General features: G+C 47.2%; 3 protein-coding genes across 3 annotated transcripts; 1 reads left to right on the plus strand and 2 right to left on the minus strand.

The window, feature by feature from the left end:
• Positions 1-2,213: 2,213 nt before the first annotated feature.
• Positions 2,214-4,593, plus strand: ARMC7 (armadillo repeat containing 7). The gene is made up of 3 exons (XM_056505668.1): positions 2,214-2,524; positions 2,600-2,743; positions 3,581-4,593. The coding sequence occupies exons 1-3, from the start codon at positions 2,458-2,460 to the stop codon at positions 3,916-3,918; spliced, it is 549 nt and encodes a 182-aa protein (XP_056361643.1). The 5' UTR covers positions 2,214-2,457; the 3' UTR covers positions 3,919-4,593.
• A 315-nt stretch (positions 4,594-4,908) lies between these two features.
• NT5C (5', 3'-nucleotidase, cytosolic) lies at positions 4,909-11,710 on the minus strand. The gene is made up of 5 exons (XM_056505667.1): positions 11,448-11,710; positions 6,346-6,446; positions 6,201-6,261; positions 5,350-5,464; positions 4,909-5,272 (listed from the first exon to the last, which is right to left on the minus strand). Exons 1-5 carry the CDS (start codon positions 11,628-11,630, stop codon positions 5,130-5,132), a joined length of 603 nt encoding a protein of 200 aa, XP_056361642.1. The 5' UTR covers positions 11,631-11,710; the 3' UTR covers positions 4,909-5,129.
• An 847-nt stretch (positions 11,711-12,557) lies between these two features.
• JPT1 (Jupiter microtubule associated homolog 1) lies at positions 12,558-23,139 on the minus strand. The gene is made up of 5 exons (XM_056505669.1): positions 22,841-23,139; positions 20,173-20,315; positions 19,462-19,559; positions 17,547-17,574; positions 12,558-13,519 (listed from the first exon to the last, which is right to left on the minus strand). Exons 1-5 carry the CDS (start codon positions 22,894-22,896, stop codon positions 13,371-13,373), a joined length of 474 nt encoding a protein of 157 aa, XP_056361644.1. The 5' UTR covers positions 22,897-23,139; the 3' UTR covers positions 12,558-13,370.
• Positions 23,140-24,199: the final 1,060 nt, after the last annotated feature.

A 24,199-nucleotide genomic window follows, 5' to 3' on the forward strand; every position in this document is an offset into this window, starting at 1 on the left:
TCCAAGCTGCCTTGAGCAGGAGCTTGGCAAAGGATAACAGGAGGGACATGAGCATGCTACAGAATAATAAATATTCTCCCTCAGAGGGATCCTACAGGTGCAACACTCAGTCCTCAGGAATCTTGGGGACCAGAAGGAAAAGAAGCCAAGAAAAGTTCTCCTCATTAGTTTAAGCCCTTTACACAAGGCAACTGCAGCTCCACTGAAGCAGTTTCTCTAACATGTGCAGACAGTAAAATAACCCTGCCTTTAATTTGGGACAAACACTAATAACTCAGCCAGGTTACAAATCTCAGAGAAACAGCACAGCCACAAAAACTGACTAGAATCAAATGTTCCTTGCTCCCCATGTCCCCTCTTGCCCCTCCTCTGCTTCCTTTATCACTGAAGATATTCTGACCACTGCAAGACAAGCATTTTGGCAAGAAGCACCTTTCCTCACTGAAATGAAACATTCACTGGGAAATTCACACTGAAATATTGCAAGACCATGATCTGTAAAAGCCTAAGATTCCCTGCCAGGGTGGTACCTGGGAAAGAGTAATACTAATATTAATATTAACTATTTGTATTTAATAGCAACAAGTCCCAAATAAAGGTTACAGCAATCTTACACACTAAGACACCTCTGAGGTGCAAAATCACTTAATTTATGAGCTTGGCTTGCTGTTTGCAGACATGGCCAATAGCTACAAGAAAAGAAATTGTGTAGCTATAAGAAAATAGAAATTACAATTTCCTGAATTCTGGCTTTGGTGTGCTATGGAAGTCACCAGAACAACCCCTGGAGCTGTGACTACCCCGGCCAGACCAGCTCCTGCTCTGGGAGCTGCTCTGGCAAAGTGCTTGGAGCACTCAGACCATTAAACTATACAGCCAATATTGGCTGGGTAAATGCAGTTCTTATAAACAGAAGTAATTGTATTTTTCCTTTTTAATCACAGTTTCCCCCCTTATTAGTCAATTTCAGCAGTGCTCTGTTTGTATGGACTAGCTCCCTGTGTTTGCTTTCTCTGCTCCTGCTTTCCCACATTACTCATTCACCTTCTATTTAATGACAGATGAGGCTTTAAAGTGTATCAACACTTACCACTTACAAAGGCACACATGAGATTTCATACTACAGTAGCAAAACATTCTAATATAGACATAGTTTGTATGATAGATATCCCCAAATATGCAGATAAAAATGCATATATATATTTAGACATATACATAAACATTCAGTTGATAATCATGCTAAGAGCTGAAGCTGCTAGCACTTAGCCTGGATTGAACTTTTATACCTGGTAGAAATAAATATCTTCCCTTTCATGTCTGCATCTTCCCACACCATTACAATGTTAAAATATTTATCATTACTGCATTCAGTGAAGCTTCTTTGCTCATCCTTCCATTTAATGTGGTCATGGGCAGATATTTTAGTGCCCCCAGCTGTGTGGGTTATCAGCCCACCACTCTTGTCACTGGTGCCATGTGGATTAGTCCATGACTAATTTGCTTGATATGAAAATCAATTGTATTTGAGATAGCACAAAAGACAATGTGTTCTCATGGCCTGTTCCTTGCCTTATCCACAGAAGAACAGCCATGCATGTAATTGCTTCAATAAAAGCAGTACAAATTTCTGCAGAGTCCACTCCTACAGTTTATGATCTTTATTAACCTTTACCTTGTATATTTACATGACATGAACCACAATTGAACCCTCTTGCAGCACGTAAAATTGCGGTGGTTTCACTGAGCTTAGTTCAAGACACGGGAATTGCTCCACTCCCTGCCCAAACCATTGTACAACCAAGGTGGAATCACCTGCTGCTTTTTTAATTCATTCTTTGGCTTTGTTTCATTTTTTTCCCAGATAATTTACCTCACCGTGCATGTATTGTGCCTTATTTCTACCTGTTCTCCCTCAGCTTCCTGACTTTAAATCCCGTTCTTTAAACTGGAACTGATCCAGGAGCAGCTACCACAACAACAGCAGCGTTGGGATGGAACAGCAGAATATAAACAGAGGTGAAAATTCTTTAAGTAAGTAATCAGTGGGGAAAGGTCAGTTGCTTTGCAGAATAAAGCATTTAAACAGCAAGGCTTTGCCATATAATGAGACAGTCAAATACCTAGACACAGGCTCATTAATTTTTATATATTTTATATATTTTTATATATTTCCATAAAAATATATATAATCATATAAAATATATTTAGAAAGAAAGAGATGAGGAGCAGACCCCCCCCTCCTCCGGAGAGGAGCGGATCTGCCCCCCGCCCACAAAATGGCGGCCGCTCCCGCCCCGCCTGAGGGGAGACGGTGCCGCCCTCGCCCGCCCACAAAATGGCGGCGGGCGGGCTTGTTCCGCCGAGCCGGGGCGGCCGCTTCCTCCCTGTTCCTCGGTACACCCGGCCTCAGAGCCGACGCTGCCCGGGGGAACAGGCAGCCCGGTGCGGTGTCCCGCGATGGAACTGGGTCGGCTGGAGTACCTGCAGGCGCTTGTCACCGAGTTCCAGATGACGGACAGCACAGGTAACAAACGCCGCCGCTCGCTCGCCCTCTCCGTGTCCGGCATTTCCTCACGCCCCCGACCCTTTTCCCTTGCAGAGGCCAAGGAGCAGGTGCTGGCCAACCTGGCCAACTTCGCCTACGATCCCAGCAACTACGAGTACCTCCGGCAGCTCCAGGTGCTGGACCTGTTCCTCGATATGCTCACCGAGGACAACGAGAACCTGGTGGAGTTTGCCATGGGTAAGGGCTCGGCTGTCACCCGGCCGGGGGACACCGGTTTGCTCGGGAATCCGCCCCAAATTCACCCAGGGCTCCAAAAACAAACAGACACTCTGCTGATAAAGCCTCGTTTAGTGCAGAATGGGAGAGAAGTCAGAGGCAGGCATGACCCTCCATGTCCTTACAGACCTTAACCGAGACACTACCTGGAAAGGATTTGAGTTTGTTTTTTTTTTTTCCTAAACACTTCCTTATTGACTTTTTACTGAAATTTATCCCGTAGAGAAGCAGTCATTAATACATAGATTTTGCCAGGTACAGGTCCATGTAACCATTCTGCTATTGGCAACTAGTCTTCTAGAATATTTACTGGACATTTTTTAATAAATCTTTTGAGGAGCTGCCTTACCACACTTTTTCATAGTCTGAGCATTAGCTGAAGGGCCTGATGCAGTGAGTGGTTCTGTGAGATGATACTAAACAGATTTGATTTTTAAAGTTTGTGGCTGCATCTCAAAGTTTCAAGTTTCAAACATTCTTGGCCACTAACTCTGTTGCCTCTGTTCTCTGGCTTTTCTGTAGCACCTGCAATAAGCTGCTGGCTAGTGTCTTCCATTAGGGATGAGTGAGCATTCCTGGAATCATTCTGTGGAAGCAGTTGTGTACAGCAGTAACAGTGCCCTCTAATGACGTGCAAGAGGAGGAGTGTGCTGGTGGTAAATCGTTGGAAAGAATCAAAAAAAATGGCCTAGGGAACCGTTAAGAATTTTCCATCCATGTAGATGTAGGTGTGGATGTTAGAAACAGGATGAGCGGTGAATTTGCATCACCTCAGACACTCTGCTGTTACTTTTCCAGGTGGTCTTTGCAACCTGTGCTTGGATAAAACGAACAAAGAGTACATCCTGGAGGCCAACGGGGTGGAGCCCATCATCAACTGCCTGTCCAGCTCCAACGAGGAGACCGTGGTGTCGGCGGTGAGCGCGCTGATGTTCCTGACGACGCCGCGGTCGCGCGCGCAGACCACGGCGCTGCCCGTGGTGGAGTGCATGCTGCGCTTCTCGCTCTCGGCCAACCGGCGCCTCAGCAACCTGGCATCCATCTTCCTGCAGGATTACTGCACTGCTCCCCAGCTGGAGGAGGCCAGGAACCTCAGCAAGCACACGGCCGTGGGGATCCCTCTGCCCAAGGACTGAGCAGGGCTGTGGAGAGGGGAAACTCTTCTGGCTTTCTGCTCAGCAGGTCAAGAGCAGCGTTAAAGAGGGGAGTTGGTGCCACCAGTGCTGGTGTTTAGTTAAACAGGATGGAACAGCACTAACATGGCAGCTGGGCCAACAGATAAGCCTGCAAATATTTAAAATAAAGCGGGTCATGGCTGCGCATTGGAAAGTGCTTTGCCAAGTGGAGCTCAGCACCAGCTTGCACAAATAACCCTTCCCAGCAATGAGGGGTGTTCTGCTTGGGTTATTGGGCAGAATTAGATCCACTCCAGTTCCTAGCTAGTTGTGCTGCACCTCTCCCCTTCAGTGTCTGTGACAAGTGATGCTAAGTGTCAAGTCACTGAAATGCCACAGAAACTTATTCCTCCTGCAGAAAAAGGAGTTTCCCTGCCCTGGCAGTTCACAATCTCTTCATCCCTGTGGCACTAGTTATGCCATCCTCTAATCATGGCAGAGGCAGCCAGCTAGAGAATCATTGCATAGGGCAGGCTGTAGCTACCCTATAAATGAAGAAGTGGTAGGTTTGTCTTTCATTACCACTGATGAGAAAGGCGAATTAAAAAAAAAGAGAGGGGCTCAGGGCAGTCTGGCTCGTGAGAACAACTGTCTTGTAAAGCTTCTGTTAATAAAATATTAACTTAAATGCTTGTGTAATCAGTTCTGTGTGAGCTCACGAATATTTTTCTCCAGCACTTGCAGCCTTTGCCCACTCTAACTCAAGCACATGGGCCAAGAAATCAAAGCCAGCCAGTCTCTTTTCATTATCAGCCATGATGCAAGAGAAAGCCCAACAACCCAGGGTGGCTAAATACGTAAAATTTAAAAGGTTTTACTGTTTACAGTGCTTCCTGACAGACACCCACACTGGATCTGCTCACATTTGAGAGCCTTCTTCCTCTTTTTCTCTCCCCTCTGCCCCCCAGACAGCACAAACTAAACAGGAGTAAGGTTAAACACACACAAAACTCCAACCACAGCTGTTTGTAGTTTATAGTTTCTCTTCTCCAACAGCAAACATCCAAAACACTACAGAGATTACTGAGTGTAGAGCAATCTTCCAGAGCGCTGTGTCTGACAGGGGCAGCTCATTTCTCACTGTGGCTGATCCCTGCAGTGACGGTGCTGGGCACGGCAGGGGCTGGGCTGGTGCCCTGGCAGTGGGAAGGGCACAGCATTCCCTTCCTGCGCTATTTCCTGCGCTTGCTCTCCAGGATGCCCTTCCAGTCGTCGGCCCAGGAGCGCAGGCGCCGGCGCGGGGCCGGCAGCTGCACGTGCCGGTTGTGGCAGCAGGTGAACAGGATGTGCTCCCAGCTCGGCTTCGGCTCTGCGCCTGCGGGAAGGGGGAAAGCTGCAATAGCTGGGGGGTGGCTCCCAGCCAGCAGCCAGCCGTGGAAATGCTGTTCAGACCTTGGATGGTGTCCTTGTCATCAAACAGCAGGTCAGCAGCCACCACGGTCTTGTCTCGGGTCAGAATAATCCTCTCCACAAACTCGGGTCCCAAGTGTTTCTCAACCCACTTATACTGCAGAGACAAGGAACAGGAGAAATGCTGCTGTGCTCTCAGTTTGCTCATCACTCATGTCACACCGGCCTAAGGGTAATTTCTTCCCCTGTAAACCTTACCTGTGTCTGGGAATCCCCACATGTAGACTGGCTGCAGCCCAGGATGCTGATTAAACCTGTTTTGCCTTCACTCAGCACTGCTCTGGCTGTGCCCAACTGTTGAGTTTATGAGGAGCACTGGCTGCTTGCCCAGAACACATGGGTTGTACCCATCTCAGTCATTCCAGTGACCCAAGTCCCCCTTCCATTGTGCCCATGCCACAGGCAAAAAGGATTTATCCCAACACCACAGCCTCCTCAACACAGCACTGACATCTTCTGGGACATCTCAGGTTCCAGATTTAGACTGAAGGAGGTTTTGTTGGTTGGTGGCTCTCCAGAGTGGAATCCCCTGGGAATCCCCCATCCCTGTGGGCTGTACCACAACAGTTCCTTTGCTGTCACCTGCTGACACAGCTGGTCCCAGTTCCAAGAACCCAGGGCTCATGTGGTCCTCAGTAATTCTGGCATCATGTGGCACTTGGAGATTCCCTGTCCTGAGTTACTGCTCTGTGTGTGGGAAGCTATCCCTCAGACAGGGATTGAGGGAAGCCCAGCAGCTGGAGCAGCTGCTGTCTTTAGAAAGGACAGGTAGTATGGAACAGCAAGGACTTCCAAAAGCAGAATTAAACCAAATAAAAACAATTCTCTCCTACCTTTTCCACGATGCAGTGCTCGTATTTCCGCAGAGGGCTCGTGCAAATGAAGACTTCAGTGCTGAAAAGAAACAGCCTTTGTTAGCAGCCAGGGGAAAGTGTGTTAGATCCTGGAAAAGAGTAGCAGGGTGCAAAGTGCCCTTACTCCTGCATGTGGAGCATCTCCTGCGCAGCTTCCAGGGCTCCTGGAATGGGATCCAAGTCGAGGAAGAAGCCAGGTGACTCATAGACACTGGCTACCTTGTCCTGCAGGAGACAGAGCACGATGAGCAGTGGCTGTGCTGCCACAGCACTCTCCAGTCACCCCCTGTGAACAGCCTGCTGCTTCCCCACAGAAGTGAATTATGACATTTCTCACCTTTGGGTTCTGGGAAAGGTCCAGCTTGGGCACACAAAAGGAGAAGTCACTTTGTGGTGGCTCATGAGCTGCCCTGGCCTGGCCTTGCTCCCACAACCAGCCCTGACCCACGGGAGTGTCAGGGGCTGAGGGAGGCAGAGCTCCCACCCCAGCCCTTCCCAGCAGGATCCTCTCACTGGCTCCAGTGAAAACCAAAGGAATGAGCTGGAGGCTCCTCCTGTGTCACATTTGGCTGAGATTAGCTGAGGGCTCAGGAATTGTGGGCAGACACAGCACTGCCATCAGCCCCTTTCCCTTCAGACAGTGACCGTGCCCATGGCCAGCCCAGCACAGCCACACCAGGGAATCCCTTCAGCAAGAGGGAGGATGAGCACGGGAGCACTGGGAAAGCTCCATGTCTCTGCTGCTTTTTGACTGTCAATCACCCACTTAAAATGTTGTTGAAGGAGCTCCTGGATGGAGCTGTTCCCCAGCTGGTGCAAAGTCTGAGATTGCAGCAGGAAGTTCAGGGCTGATCCCTGTGCCTGCCCAAGAACCTCTGGCACTGTGAGGTGACCTGTGCACCCCATGAGCCCCATCTGGGCTGGGTTTGAGGGTGCTGTGGGACTCAGTTCCTCTCACCTGGCTCAGCACTGGGCTGAGCTCTGCAATTAAGGGCTTTATCCCTTTTCTGTCTGCACCTGCTCTCGGTGTAAATCCACCTTCCATACAGGCAGGTGGGATGCCACATGGACCAGAGAGGAAGTTAATGATAGTCAAGTGGTGAAGGAGGTTAGCTCTAAAGGTAGAATTATTTTTAAGTGAGTGTAAATAGGAAAGAAACAAGATTACTGGAGGATTATTCCAGGCTAATGTAGCCAAAAATGGGACACAAAGGTATTTAATATGATAGAATACAGTGGCAACTTTAATCTCTGAAAGGAAGAGCAATATTTTCAGGGCAATTTTCAGGTAGGACTGTCCTTCCAGTCCTTTTTTTTCTTGATTTACTGTAAGACATTTTCACACCTTTTATTATTAGGAAACTTACTGGTTTGAATCCAGCTCTGGTTAGTTAATTTTAAGAACTGCTCCCTGGTGACTATCCAGTGGCCTGTGTTAAATGAGTATTTCTCAGCAGGACACAGCTGATGGGTTTTCCCCTTCCTCATCCCACATCCCATAATGGCAAAGAACCCACAGCAGCACCAAGGACTGAGGCCCCTTCCAGGCCCAAGTTTCACCTTCAGACAGTGAGATTAAGCTTCCAGTATCTCATTACCCTGAGACACACAAATCTTAACTTCCTTGGGGTCACATAGTGAACTTCAGAGGTGTCAAAGCAGCATTTTTCCACAAGCATTAAAGTCATACATTCCCATGCCACTCAAGAGTTTGGAAAACTTAATTCTTGTTTAGTATTCTTCAAAGGCAGACTGCAACCTTTGCTTAGAAGGGTCCAGCTCTTTAGAGTCCAGCTGAAGGTCTCCTTGCTCTATACCACCAGTGGAACATCAACAAAAACTCATTTCAATTAAGCAGCTGTGAGGAAGTCTCAGCATTAAACCAGGCTCCCAGATCCTGAAACTCACTCAGTTATCAGCACCTACAAATGCTCATAAATCAACAGGCAGCAAGTTGGAAGCATGCCTGGTTTCACATGCAGATCAGGAGAGGTTAAGGAGCCTGTCTAGGTTCAGACACAGCAATCAGATCTGCCTGGATCTCTGTTTTCCATGCAAAGCCTCCCTGATCCCAGCAACAATTCCCTGGAGCTCTTCCCAAGGAGATTGAATTACAAACTTGGGACTCATGTCTGAAAGCTCTTTTATCCTACAGCAAGACACCAGAAACTGGCAAGTTTCCACCACATCAAAAAAAGTCTGGCTTTGTTGGAGAAAGAAATTTGATTTGATGACTCTTGGAACCAAAAGCCATTTCCTCTCATAAAAAAAGTGACTAGAAAAAGAAAGTAAAACCATTTTCTTTCCTCATTTTCATGCCACCAATGCTGAACGTTTCCTTCTAACTTAAGATAACCATTTGGATACAAAACTGGAGGGACTACATCTGTCCCTATGCTTTCCCATTTGTAGGACTTAAAAATAACTCTAGAAGTTTTTACCACTGGTGGGGATGTTGAATCCTTTTCTTGCAACTGCTTGGGGCCAGGAAACATGGGGATAAATCCCCACCAACAAAATGGCCACACACACAGGAGGGCAGGTAAGCAAGTGCAGTGAAAAGATCTTCAAAAAGATAAAATGGATTAGAAGTCCTTCTAAATAAAATGGATTTACAGTGTGAAATTAATGATCAACTTGCAATCAAAACAGAAACAAAAACGGCTCAAGTTTCAAGGGGCAGCTGCTGAGCACCAACTAAGCATGAACACCACTCAGGAAGTGGTAAATGCATAAATCACCACCTCAGCACTTCCCAGGCCCTGTCACAGGAATATCCCACACCCTGGAAGTTCATGGGCAGGCATAGCCAACACCTGCCACAAAGAGCCTGGTGTCCAGTGACCCTCTGGTGTCCAGTGACCCTCGTGTCCAGCTGACCCCCTCCTTTCAGCACTGACAAACTGCAGGCTCAGTGTCCTTGCATTGACACATGGCCCCACAAACTGCCCTGGGAGAGCTGCTGGCTCCTGCCAAAGCTTTCCCTGCAGCTGGAGCCAAGGAGAGACTTTCCACAGGGATTCTCCTGTCCCACAGACACTCTATAGAGCCATAGCAGAACAAACGAGGGCTCTGTTTTTAAACTAATGTATGGCATTTACATAAAACCCAAAGGAGCCTCAAATCTTTAAAACTATGGCTTTATTGTTCTGCCAAACATACCTAAACCAGCCCAAAGCTCCAGAGATTACTGAAGGAGACAGACACACAGCCCAGCTCCATACAGCTAATTTCCTTAGGAAGTCAGGCTAGAACAGCAAGATAAGAGCTTTCTGCCACTGCTGGTGTGCGTGGGATCCAAACCAGTTATCTGGTTATTCCATTGCCACACCTAAGGTCTGGGGAGGAACAGGATGAGCATCAACCAAATTAGGGAATGAGGATTCCAGAAATAGAACAAAGGGCAATTTTCTGAGAGATCAGACTGTAGGCCTTCCAAAAAAAGAAAAACAAAAAAGTCATGACCCCTTGAATTACCTGCAACATGTTTTTGCTTTTTGTTTTGTTGTTTGGTTTGTTTTTTTTTGCCCATGGGATTTGTTTAAGGAACACTCATTTAAACAAAAAATCACGTTTGTTTATGCAATGTAACAGCCAAATTTATGTCTACTGACTGTGTTTACAGGCTTCTGGTTCCAGGAACTTTTGACCACCGATAGTCATTGATCAGAACTCTGGCAGTTTGGAGCCTGTGGAAATGCTGACTGGATCCAGCACTCCTGCCCCTTACTCTGATGTAGAAGCCTTTACCTCACTTTGGAACAGAAGTGAAATGAATACAAATTGTCATTTCTTAGCAGTAAAAAACCTCCAGGCCCAGTACAGATCTTAAAAGAAGCAATGGAACTTCTCAGAAAAAGTGTTCAGCACTGCCCAGATCAGCAGTTTCCTTAGAGAGTCCTCGTCTGTCCTGTAGTGACCAGAAGGGTAAAGTCTGGATTCACAGTATTTCTGTTTCATGCAGCCTTAATTTGTGTACTGGTAATCAGTGACTTCTTCCAGGAGGATAACCAGGCCTTTACAGAGGGATCTTTGTGTGGGAATTCTGCCATCAAACCATTCACTGAATCGTCTTCTTCTTTACCTACTCATGTTCTTGCTCTTGCTTTGCAGCAGAATAATAACTTACCCAGAGCTCCCTGAGCACTCTGTACACACTCACAGAACTCCACAGCAGGACAAGAACTACCTGTGTTCTATCTGGGTTTGTACAGAATGAAATCCTCTACCCATATTCCCTCTGCATACCCTGACAAACCCAGTGCACGGCAGGTGAGAGATCAGGAACACCAGGAGAAAGCTGGAGGAGACTCCAGGCAAACTGCTGCCATTTTTAATGTTTGCTGTTAGCTGAATGAGTAGCAGAGAGGCTTGCAAGGCAAAATTACAAATACTGTAAATCCAGACTTCATCTTTCCTTCTGGTCACCACCAGAGTCGAGGACCCTGTAAGGAAATGGAACAGATGCTGATCCAGGCTGTGCTGGACTCTTTCCCTGAGAAGTTTACTGCTCATTTTAAGATCATGTACTAAACCTGGGGTCTTTTGCTGCTAAGAAATGACAATTTCATTTCCCTTCTGTCCTACAGAGAAGTACAAGCTCCTTACTCTGGCTGACAGGAGTATGAATCCAGTCAGCATTTCCAAGCTGCCAGAGCTCTGATCGATGACTATTGACGGTCAGAAGTTCCTGGAACTGTAACCTGTAAATATAGTGAGTAGGCATGAATTTGGGTATTATCTTACGTAAATAAACATGACTTATTTAAGGCACTTAATATTCACGTTTAAGTGAGTAAATAAGTCACTTATTTATAAGTCACTTATTTATACACTTCCCCCTGGCTGGAGCATTTCTTAATAGGATGATGTAATTTAGTCAGTCATACAGTGGGATTTACTGGTTTACTAGCAGATGATATCTTCTTGGAGGGAGGATGGGCTGTGGAAAAGATAAAGATGACTGCCCCACCTGATTTGAAAGATGGCCTATTATAGCAGATAATATGTGCTACGGAGATAAGGGCCACTGCCCCACCCGGCTCCAACAGATGGTGACAGAATACACATTTTTGGTTACATCCTGTATTGCAACCCAAGACGGTCACTTATTTATACTCACGAATCCCATCTATACACGGATAAAAACCCTGCAGGCAATACCAGTTTTTTTTAAAGCCCTGATCTTTGCAGAGGCGGCGGGCAGGGCGTGCGGCGCTCACTCACCGCCAGGTCCGGCCGCAGGCTGCGGTACTGCTCCCGCACCGAGAACCCGCGGCGCTCCGCCAGCTCCACGCGCGGCTCCCGCGGGAAGCGGGCGCGGAACCCGCGCAGCACCGCGCCCTCGAAATCGGCCAGGACCCCGTCCATGTCCAGCAGCACCCGCAGCGGCGCGGCCCCGCTCCCCATCCCTGTCCCGGTCCCGGTCCCGGCACACGCGGGCGCAGCGCTCCCTGCTCGGCACACGCTGATGTATATTCATTAATCATGAATACGCACATGGGGCGGAGCGCAGGGAGCGGGGCTGGGCTCCGGCAGCAACACTGCACAAGCCACAGAAGCTTGAGCACACAAGCTGGGCTGGGCTCCGGCAGCGATAGAACACAAGCCACACAAGCCGCCCCTCGCCGGTGCCAGGTCCCCGCCCCGAGGAGGAGGAATCACACCGCAGCCTCAGCAGCCAGCGAGGAGCATCCACAGGTTCCCCTGGGCATGGGGCTTGCAAAGGAAATATTAATTTACGGGTTATTCCCCATGCTCTCTACACATGGTGCTCAGCAGCTACAGGAATTCCCACTCCCCGCGATGGAGGAAAGGAGGAACAACCTCAGAACAAATGCAGTTCCATGGGTTCAGCCCCCCAGGGTGCTTTCAGGCACCGGTTCTTCCAGAAGGGTGGAAAAGGCACCAGCAGGCACAACAGCTCCACACAGATCCTCTGCTATCGTTATTGGGCAGCACAGCCCTTCCAGGACAGCAGACAACTTCATGGTTTGGTCTCAATTCCACCTCCTCCCTTTTTAGGGTCCTCCTTTTTTTTTTTTTTTTTTTTTTACTTTTGATTGAGGAAAATAAAACTTTTCTGTTTTCTTGAGAAAAACCAGTATGTAAGATAAAACAGATTATATATATATCAAGCTGTATTCCAGAGTTTTTTGTCTTCTGATCTAGAAGACAAAAATGAAGAAGTAAGTCAGATTCTCTCTTCAGGGAAAGATGCACATGGTAGTGACCTCAAGCCAGGTGTAAGAACTCTCCTCTGTTTGAGCAGGGGAAGACAACTGAGAACAAAGCAAAACCAAACCCGTGAAATAAAACCCACACAGGAAACACTGCTTCAAAATTTCTATATTATTTACTTTTAAGCAACAATCCAGCTTAGTGAAATTACAACACACACTTTAAAGGATGAGATTTTCACCTCATGGTCAAGCACCAGCATGATCATGCACAGCATTGAGTCACTTGTAAAAAAAAATGCCCTGTAATTCTTATTTATACAATCCACTCCACCTTTGCTGAATAACATCTGAATCAGCCCCTTCCCAGCACTAGGCCAGGTGGCTGTGGTCATCAGCCCTCTATTTGGCACAGACTCTGTGTCATAGTAGTCCAGTATCAAGATTTATTTTGTTTTTAAAGGCAGCATGGTGTACATTAACCACTTAATGATTTATATGGCACACCAGGGCTCAAGGCATTTACCACATGCAGTCAAATGAAGCCTTTTAGATCCCTAAATCCCACATGTGGAGGAAGGGACTGCTCTTGCTGATTGTTTGCTGGCCTGGTTAACCAGGATTCTAGACCCTTGTAAAGCTAAGGGGTTCTAAAAAAAAATCTCAGTACAAAAACCCTCTAAGCACACTTAGAACCAAGCTACTCTCCTTTGAATTACATTACAATACTTCATAAAGCTTTCCCTCAAGTCTATCACTAGAAAACACTCATGTCACTTCCAGTAGATCTGGGGGAAACACAGGACAGAAGTGGAAAAAAACCTTTAATTTCAAAAAAAGATGGAGTACATAAAGTGCTTCTTTTTAATGAAAGAAATTTGAGATGTACAGTCAGGCTCAAGTTGTGCAGATCACAAGCATGGGGGAAAGAAAACAGACACGAGTTCAAAACAGTCAGGGAGGGAAAGGTTTAACCGAGCACTAGGCTGGACTTGCCACCGGGTGGATTTCTCCTGGAGGGTGCAGGTGCTGGTGCTACTGGGCTAGGAACAGGTGCAGCAGGCAGGGACTTTTCTTCACTCTGACCTGGGGCAGCTTCTACATCAGCCTCAGTGTTTTCTAGAAGAAAAGAAGCTTTTAAAGTGTTTGATGTGGATGATGAGAGCCAGATGTTGGGCTGGCTCAGATGGAAGCTCAGCTCCTGGCAGTTTTGTCCAGGGGTACAGACACACTGCAATGCTGTCACCCACTGGCAGGGCAGACTCAGCTCTCAGAAGTGTTTCTCAGATGAAATCTAAGGCCTTACAGCTCAGTCTCAAGAGCCACATTCACATTAGGTGACACCACAAATTCTTTTTTTTTTAATGACAAGCAGCTTAAGGCTTAAATCTTCTCTGTATAATCAGCAGTATTGTGACTCTGGCATTGTCACCCAGGTCTGAGCAGGTGCTGGGAGCCACAGCAGCACCAGCAAGAGCTCAAACTGCATCCCAAATTTCCTAACTGGAGGGAAAAGGATCTGACACACTTCTGAGGCTTCACACAGGACACACCAGGAACAGCCATGCATGGGGAGGCTCTGATTGTACACTCCCTGGAAAGCATGTGATGGTTTATTTTATTTTAAATCCTTCTGAGCAACCACAAGTGAAGACAGGGCACAGAAGGAAATCTTCACAGGAAGCACTTTAGATACTGGAGCAAACAACTGATGTATCTGCATTGTTGACAGCTGAGTACAGCAAGTGCACCAGCATCACATTTTTACAGACCAGCATGACCAGCTCTCAGCCAAAGGCCCAAATCAGCACCAAGCAGCCCCTATATTGGGGGTGAAGATGAACCTCACCTGTTTCAACAGATCCCTTGCTTCCTCTCATGATCACTAATTCTGGGTTGGGAGAACTGCTGCACTCGTGATTTAGCAGATCTTGATCAAATTCCCTCCCCCAGCCTTCTCTTCAAACTGAACAGGCACAACTATTCCAGTCTGCACCCCTTTCACCTTCACCTCCACTACAACCCCCTGCCCTTCACGTGTCAAGGACTGTGCACAGTTCAAGATATGGGGTTATGACCATTGTTTACAGAAAAAATGATGTAATTTTCCATCCTCTCCCTGATGACATTCAGTATTTTGCTGGCACCTCCAAACACCTCAAAGAATTTCAAAGGGAAGGACTTCAGGCAGATCATGGGAGCACCACAGCACAGAGCTGAACACAAGGCTGGCATGGTCGAGTTTTTGGGGTTTTTTCCCCCCACAGATTCATTACTTTACACTTGCCTACACAGGGATTATCCTGCCTTTATACCCACCTGCCTCATTTAGCTGAGTCCTTCTGGCAGTGAGATTTTCCCACCATCAGCACAATTTGACTTCTTGAAAGACGTAATATCACCAACAAAATTGGAGACTTCACTGTTCATTACCTTTTCCAGGTCACAGACAAAGGCACTGAATAAAACCACCTTCAGCCCCACATCCCATAGCTCATTTTTCCAACCTGAAAGGTAATTACTAAGTCCTACCCTTTGCTTCCTATTCTTCCTACCCCTAGCAGCAGATTTCCTCACATCCTGTGTCAACTCAGTTTATTTTTTTTCAATGCAAAATGTTCTCAGAAACACCAAAACCCCACTTGTATCCACTGAACCTCCATTATATCCATGCTTACAATAATCTCAAAGAACTCCAGCATCTGAGCACAGTCCCTATAAAATTAGGAATCATCTCCACTACAGATTCTCTGCTCATTAACCCAACACAGCTGAAACAAACAGTTAACACCACATTTTAAGCCTGAAGCTCCTGTAGCTGCTGTGTCCCAGTGTCTGCTGACTCAGCAAGTGCTGAATGTCCCTGACTGGGGACAGTCCCAGCTCTGTGCAGGATCCAGGCTCCACCTTCCTGTGGGTCATGTACAGTCAGGCACTGCTGACACTCAATCAGGAACTATCTAATTCTCCTTAGCTGCTCACATTCATTCAGCTCACACTGCCCCTGAATCACAAAAGAAACAAGAATTACCAGCACAGGAAGCTTTGGGGGAGGTTTCTGTAGCTCTTTGTGTAGCTGATACATGTTGGCACTTCCCACATAATCAAGGTAAGTTTGCCAACCTGATGAGTGAAGTGGTAAAACTAACAGGATCCTTCTCAAAAAGGGTCTAATCCCTGAAACAGCTCCCTGCTGAGTGCACTGCAAGCTACTGGGAACTCCGATGCCCAGAAAGGAACTACAGCTCCCAAAGAGGAAACAAGAGCCATGCTGCTAAAGAAATGGAGTTTTTTACCCTAGATAGGCTTGATTAATATATACACACATCCCACCTAACACATACTTGGGGTTTTATAATCAGTTACATGCAGAAAGTAATTTCCACGTTCAAAAGAAGAAATTTTTTTAATGTTTTAATGAAACATGTTAAGAATTTGGCTGTGAACCTGTCAGCAGACAGCTTGTGGAAGTGTGTGCATTGTTTCTTTCCAAACCCCAGAGACAGCCCTACAAGGCCAGTACAAAGTCACAGATGTGCCAGTGGGATGTTCAGCAGCCCAGGCTTGCCCTCCCCTGGCAGGAAAATCCATGGGAGGATTGACAGCCAGATCAGCAAAGCTGGGCTCCACTGAGCTACAACACCCAAAGCAATCAATGGTAGGAATTCATTTAACAATCCATCAGGATGTTCAGGTATCTGCCACAGACACCATTTCCAGGAGACATTAATTTCTATTCCTTCCTAAGTACCATCAGTGGAAGTTTAACATTCAAACCTTTGCCTGCCATTTTTATTTCATCTTGGCCACCTTCAAAAATTTAATTTTAAGTCATGGCCACTACAGGAAACAATTCCAGTTACTTTCCATAACACTTGTTTTTTAACCACCTCCCAGCATAGATTCACTTGACCCTTGACAGGAACTTCCTTCACTGTCACTTGCCAGAAACAAAGGACGAACACAACATCTGTGAAAATGTGAACTTTTTTAAAAAGTCAGGGACACCACTCTGCACTGCCAATTCCAGCCAGCTGTCCTGATCCCAGGCAGCCCTATTTCTGCTTCCTGGCATCTCAGCCTTTCTCACCTCCCTGCTGTTAGTGGGATCTCCTCTGCCCTGTGGGGAGCTGGTTTAAACAAGCACCAGGAAAAGCAGCAGAGCCCTTAGAGCAGTTTTCTTGTATTAGCAAACCACATCCTCCTACTCAAGGCATAAACACTAGATGCCTACAGTGCTAATTAAGATCAGACAGACATGGGAAAGAAATCCTAGAGCCTGTATAGTTAAATTAGAAACAGCCTGCTAGAGAGCCAACACTTATTTTGAGCACAGATCCCACTCAGAGGTGGTGGAAATGTCCAGGAAAAGCTCTTCCCCCTCCCAGCAAAAGTCCTTCCAGGACATGGAGGTGCTAATGGCCTCTGGGATGTCCCACCACTCCTAGGTGTTGAAAGTAGCACTTGGAAAGCAGCAGTCAACTCACACATTCCTGTCATCAGGAAGTCAGACATTACTGAAGTGAATCTTGCAAAGGAGACATTTCCAGCCTCAGAGCTAGAAAAAGCAATTGAAGGGGAAATGCTTGTTTACAGGAGATTTGCAGTATGCAGATCAACTTCCTTGGCAAGAATCAGCACTTAAAAACCAAGAGGAAGTCAAGAGCTGGTTAAGGCAGACACTTGCAGAAGCAGTAGCTGGGTTTGATTCTTTCTGTGAACGTGGAGTTTGCTATATGAGAATACAATGGGAAAGAAGGAAACTGCTAAAACTAAAATCAATTATGTTGACTGTCCTATTTAATTATAAGCAACTCTAACAGCAGCATGGCCTTTCAATTACTGAACTCTTGGCAAGAGTATCCACCTTACCTTCTAGTACTTAGACAAATCTTACAGCTGCTGGCAAAACAAACCAGTAGGACTGTTCTCCTTCTTACCCTGATGAGCAACAGCACTGCACCATTTCCCTCCATGCCCACACTCCACTGAAGCAGTTGGTCACAGTGCTGATTTGATGGGTTCCAGGAACAACCCCAGGCTGCCTCTCTCCTCATAAATGACCATTTATAGATCCTACATCCTCTTCTACTGCAAAGCCACCTGCAACAGGTATTTACTAGAGGGGCCCAAGGAAGTTACTCACCAAAAATGTCACCACCAACATCTCCTCCCTAGAAAAGAGAGAGGAACATGTTACATCTTGTGTTTCAAAAAGCATTTTCCTATTCCACGGAGTGGATACTCCTCCACAGTGTGACCATGGTGACTGGGCACACTGCTCTGTGTGGCACCACATTCTGAGCCACAGGCTCAGGGAGGCATTTTCAGAGCAGCAACAGCCTCTGAGGGACAGAACCAAGAGTGGAACAGTGGCTTCTGCACTCATAATTCTGCAGACTGAAATCATGGGTTTGTAAGCACCGTTTCTTACAAGATTGACTTATAATTTAACCAGTTCTTTATGTGCCTAACATACTTGTAAAAGTTGAAACATTGGAGTAATCCTGATGACATGTGGCACATTTGTTATTCCCACAGTGAAGGACAGAGGTGGGTAGGAACACTTGATTGTACAGAGCATCCCACATCAAGCAGCACTGACAGAATCCACAATACTCCCACAGCCCAGCAGGAAGGGCAAAAAAAAATTACACTGACAGCAACAAGCAAGAGTTGAGTATCCTCTGCTTTCTACTGAGCAACTCTTTGCATTTATCTGCTGGCAAGACCAAGACCATTTGTTCTGTCCAGGGTATATTTAACCTCATTTGTGATACACAGATCAGCTTTTTTTTCTTCCTGATGAAGTTTCCTTCACTACATAAACAGTTAAACATTCTTTACATGCTGAATCTGTTCTCAGGCTGCAGTTTGGCACAAAGATAGGATGTCTTCCAGCAGCAGCCAAGGCTCCTCAATGGCATCAGGTTTATCAACTTTCATAGATTTAACATTGCTAATTACACAGTGAAACTGCAGAAATTGGGATTAAAAAAAGCACAGAAACTGACACAAATGTATCTCCTTAAGTCTCAGGCTGTTTGCAGCTGAATTACTGCATGAAAGTCAAGTGTTCCACAAGGGAAGAATCTGTTTGCAAAGCTGAGAACCACAGTATTTAAAACAATTTAGTAGAAAGAATTAGACTAAATGTTAAATTTATAGCTGAAAAATATACCACAGAAAATAAACTTACTTATATTTGCTAAATTGAAACAAGACATTTTTTTGTAACAAAGAACAGTTTTGTGACTTAAAGCTGCAATTAATAACAGAAATGGGTTGTGGTGCTTGATGCCAATAACAAAAATAAAACCTAAGATAAAAGGTGTCTGCTACAAAGTTTGAGATAATTATTTACCTACCCAGTTCTTTTCAGAAAATCTAAGGCTGGAGAATTTTAATTCAGATTTGAAGATTTCTTTTTTCCACTTTGCTCATGCAAATATAGGCTATTCAACATTACTATGGATCTAAGTTAATTTTACTTACATTTTTTATTGAATTTATTGTGTTTCAAAAGAACCCTGTTCTTCCCATTAAATGTAATTACATATCTAGCAAATTTTACTCAACACCTTTCATTAACACTACCAACCATGCTCCATATTGCTACTAGGTAGAGTTTATATAGAAAATAACATACCCAATGGTATTATTAAAACAAAAAAGCATTGATATTACTGAGGTAAGAATTTGCTGGGATGTGAAACCAAGCTCTTTGTCAGACTCACACAGTCTGCTGTAGTAACTATTGTTTGTGAGATGTTTAAACCCACAATCACACACAGAGCTGAAATTAGATTTCACATCACTTCATTACTGTTTCAGCAATGAGATGGGTTAAGAGCTCTACAAAGTGGTCCTTGTGAAAAATCCAGCCCTTCCTTCCTCAGCATACTGTATCAGATGGAAAGAGGAACCTCCAGGATAAAATAAATTTGAGAGAAAGGATTCAAATCCTACAATACTTCCAACTGTGTGAACATCCGTGATAAATCAATCCCACACAGAGTGTGAATTGTCCATTATCAGGTTCTTTGTAGTCAAGTACTGACCTTGGGATCTACAAAGTCTCCACAGTTTGCCTCAGTTGAGTTTGTTCTTTGTGGTCCAGAGGATTCACAGCTGTCTCTGGTTTCACCTGGCTTAGCCCCTAAAAACAAAGATTGATTCTAATCAGGTTGAAAGATAAACTTAATGTAAAAGCAGATCATAAATAGTCACAGGTTTGGATACTTTGGGAGAGGTTTTTCTTTGAAATTACAGCTTTACCTTTCTAAAAAGTCCTTTAGATAATAACTCACAAATTATTGTCTTACAGCAGCACCCCATGCAGTGAGGGTGTCATTTAAGCAGATGGAGTTTGGGGTCCCAAGGCCACCCATACTGGCAGTGCTCTGCAGAAAGGGAAGCTAAAACCCAGTGTGAGAACACGAGGCTAAACTTCCTCTGAATAATCAAGAGCAATCATTGCTACTCCAATCAGCAAGGCACAAGTTCACTTGTGTGACCTGGAGAAATTGCATCCAAAATACAATTCTCTGCCTGCAACATGCCCATCACTTGCATAAAATAAACCCCTCTGGAAGAAATTAATGAGAAACAAACAATTCTCTGCAAGCAGACATTGTTTATAACCCCAAAGTACCAAGCAGGTAGGGAACTCAGGTTTCCACACCAGCCACCAGCAGCATCAGGCTGACTCAAATGAACAAAATAAACCAATGCTGGCCAGCAGATGTGGAAACAAAGCACTACAGCCTTACCTGATGCTTTAGCCCAGGAGGGTGGGTTTTCCTCAGGAGTTCCAAAGATGCTGGATGCCATTTTGTTCCTCCTCACAGGCTGCTCTTGGGGCTCATCAAAGCCCAGGGAGAAGTTGGAGCCGCCGCCGGGAGGACGCAGCACTCTGTGGAGAGAGGCAGCTTTATTTCACACCCTGTGCCAGCCCCCAGCTGCACTCCCAGCACATCACTCCAACTATCCAGGTAAGCTCCTGCCAGAATTTCATCCTGGCACTGTCTCACTGCTCTTCAGTGGCACTTACAAAAATAAAACACTCTCACGCCCTGCTCATGCCCTTGTTCCATCCAGTATCAGACCAAGGGCTGCTCCCACCAGTCTGAGCCAAACAAAAAAGTAAAAATAACTATGTGGGCATGTAAAATTCCAGCTTTTTAAAGAGCACCCTGGGAAGGATATTAATCTTCAAACTGGCTGCACAGCAAAGACTGAAGTTTGAACCAGTGGTTGCACCACTGATGGCCGGGGGCTGCAGCCTTTATTTAAATTTGTTTCCTCAGGAAAAAACCCTCAAGTCTGCAGCATGCTGCAGGTCTAGAAGTAAAAGATGAAATTAAACAGCTTGGAGTTGACTATTATTAGGAGTGACACGTGTACAAAGCTCTAGATATGTAACCTAAATCTAACAATCTGCTCTCAGACACAAAAGGAGCCTGCTCAGTACTTCAAGAGCTTGATTGCAGTCTGCTTTCCAACCTGCAGAACCCAACCAAAATGAACAGCTGCAGCAAAATAAATATTGAAACATAAACTCCTCCTTATCTTGCTTTCATAAGCAGGAGCTCTTAGGTTAGCTGGAGAAACCAGACAAAAGCCAGGAGAACAAAACTGTGTGTGAGAACTTTCAAAACTCCCAGACAGATGTGAAGACACCAAGAGAACCTGGGGCTTCTTGGGCTTTCAAGACCTCCAGTTCTCCAAAATGAAAATCAGGACAAACTAAGGATGGTTAGAACAGGAAACAGCACCCAGCTTCTTAATGCTCCAAACCTGGGAATTCAACACAAAGCATGTCCAATTGCACAGTTCACATCTTGGGAGAATTTGTGCCTGTTACATTCCAGCTGCAACACAAAAAACACCTCTCCAGCCTACAGAGCTCAAACACCCCAAGGCAAGAGAAATTCCTAAAGGTGTGTGACAAGGATATTTACTGTTACATAACAAAAAAAAAATACTTTTTGTAACAAAATTATTTTTCTAAGAATTACTAATGCTCAGCTGCTAATGGGAGGATCCCAGCAGACTGGAGAGAATGTTTTATTGACTTGTTTTGTCTCCTTTCTGAATCAAGATGTCGTGTAATGGCCTTGAATCACTCCTTACCTTTTCTTCTCTGAGGAAACATTTAGAAGGTTTATTTTTGTAGTTATAGCTGTTGCAGTTACTAATCTGAAGAGCAGTCTGTTCAAAGCAAGGATTGTTCCAAGCCTTAGATCCCCTTTTTTTACCAAAGCAGTGAAACTACTACTCTCTTAAGGGCACAACAGTTTCCACTGACAGACTTAATGACATTAACAGAAGAGGCAAGTGAAGGATGGGGGGAAAGTATCCCCCACTCGAATTGTTAAAAAGGAATAATCCCTTTTACCAACCTCAGGTAAAGGCTGACAGATTTTATTAGAAGCCTCTCACAGCCTCGAAATGCTGTAACCTGCTTTATGAAAGCCACGTTTAACACTTCAAGCAATGAAATGCTGTTAAAATTCCACCTGATACCCAGTGATGTCCACTGACAATCCACCCACAGCTCCAGGAAGAGCTCTGGTAAAAGGTTCGGAAACAAGGTTTGTAAGGATTTTTTTTTTTTTTCGCTTTAAAATACACCCTGAAAAGCCAAAAGGGAACAGGAAGCATCCGTTTTGTCAGGACAAAACCTTACAGGAATAAAAGCCACGAGAGCGTGGAAAACGCGATCCTCTCCAGCTGTGACTCCCGAGATCGCGGGTGCCCGACCTAGCGCTGTGCATCTCCTCCAGACCAACCTGCCAAGTTTTCTTTGTTTCCAGACAGGCTCCGCTTCCCCCCGCCCCTTCGAGCCCTGGGGTCGCACCCGGGCCCGGGGAAGGGGAGACCCCGGCCCCGAGCAGCGGCAGCGAACGGGCCCCCCCGGGCAGAGCGGAGCGGGGCGGGCAGGGGGGCCGGCAGCGCAGACAATGGAGCCCGCCCGGCCCCACCCAGCCCGCGGCGGCTCCCGGGGCCGAGGGGCGCGGGGCCGCGGCGATGGGGGAAGGCAGGCGGGCGGAGGGGCGCGGTGCCCCCCGCCCCCGCGCCGTGGCTGCGCGGCGAGGCGGGGAGTCACCTCCCTTCTTTGTTCGGCGGCGGCGGCGGCGGGGCCGCACCGAGCGGCCCGGGCGGGTCTCGGCGGCTCCCGCACCGCCCTCCCCCGGGCACGGCGCGGCCCCGGGATGCCCCCACAGCCCATCCGCGTGGGCGCGGCCGCCCCCGCCTCAGGCCAACCCGCCCGGGAGAGGCCGGGAGGAACCGCATCCCCACAGCCCTGGCCCGGCCGAGCCCCCGGCCCGGCACCGCGCCCTAGCACCGCTCCGCAGCTGCTCCGGACATGCCTTCCCCGGGACCCCCAGACCCATCGCCCTCTGGGTCCCTGCGGCCCTCGAGCCCCCCGCAGACCTGGAGCTGTTCCTGCCATTGGGGTCCATGCCCTGGAACGTGGCCGTGGTGGTCATGGCGGAAAGGCCGGACCAAAGTAGGGACCCTGTACAGTGTCAGTCCCGGTGAGAGAGCAGCTCCTCACGACCACTCCCGCCGCCACCGGTGACAACTGCGGCCGCCGCCCGCGCCGCTGCGCCTTTTATACGCACCGCAAGTCCTTCCCACCTGCGACCTCCTCATTGGGCGGTTCAAACGCAGTGGCGAGCTCCTAGTAGGCAGCGCCCTGCCACTCTCCCCTCTGCCCCGCCTCCCTGTCTATTCCGGGGCGCCTTGCCTCTCCGCTGAGAGCCCATTGGTGAAGCACTACGTCTGCTCTGCGCTGATTGGCTATGGGCATGGCACTCCTTGTTGCTGATTGGCGGGACGGCTGTCACTCACCGTCGGCTAGCCGTGATTGGCTCAGCCGCACCTAAGGCCAGACAAAAGTCCCCGCGGCGCGGCCCCGCTGAGGGGCTCCGGGAGGGGCCGGGGTGTGAGGGATGCCCTGCTGCCCCACCGCTGGCTCGGCCATCCCCGGATGACTCCTGTCCCCAGACACCGCCCAAGACACACCACCGAAGCGGCCATCGCGCCACCAAACCCACCCCTGGCACCCCCTTGGCCGCGCAAGGCCCGGCCCACTCACTCATTGCCGTGCCAGGCCCGGGCGAGCCCTGCAGGTGCCTCAGGGGTGTCATGGAGCAGCTCCAAGGCACAGGATGAACCGCACCGAGGCCACCGCGGTGCGGGAGGTGCTGGCACAAGGCTGGTGTGGCTTTGGAGGTTGGATCCGACTAGGGTAACACACAGCCAAGGGCCTGCAGGGCCCCAGGCCTGGTGGGGTATGCCAACACCTCAAAAATCGTGGCAGAATAAAATAATGTGCAATATTAGTGTATTATTTTGGATTTTTGCGTGAAAATTGAGTTCTAGCACGGCTAGTGTAGCTGGAGTACAAGGCCCAGCAATGCTGCTCACCTGGCTGTCAAAAACACAAGGCTGCACATTTTGGGTTGTGCATCTGCCCCCAGCACCAGCACAAAACTCAGGACAGATTTCAAATCACCAAATTTTGGCTGCTGACCCTTCTGTCACATCCACCTGTGATTTGGTGACTGGGGGCCTCCCTGCAACTTCCACAGACACAGATGCCTCCCTGATCACAATTTTTACTCCAAAACCTATGTGTCAGCAATATTATTTCCATTAGCACTTGCATAAAGGAGGGAGAAAGGGGAAAGAAAACCCATCTTTTCCAGCCACACCTCCCAGTTTCCACTAATGACAGCAGTTAATACCCCCAAAACATTTTCTAGAGAAAAGTATTTCTTTTTGGTC

Source organism: Oenanthe melanoleuca, chromosome 18 (genome assembly GCF_029582105.1).
Source record: "Oenanthe melanoleuca isolate GR-GAL-2019-014 chromosome 18, OMel1.0, whole genome shotgun sequence".
NCBI lineage: Eukaryota > Metazoa > Chordata > Aves > Passeriformes > Muscicapidae > Oenanthe > Oenanthe melanoleuca.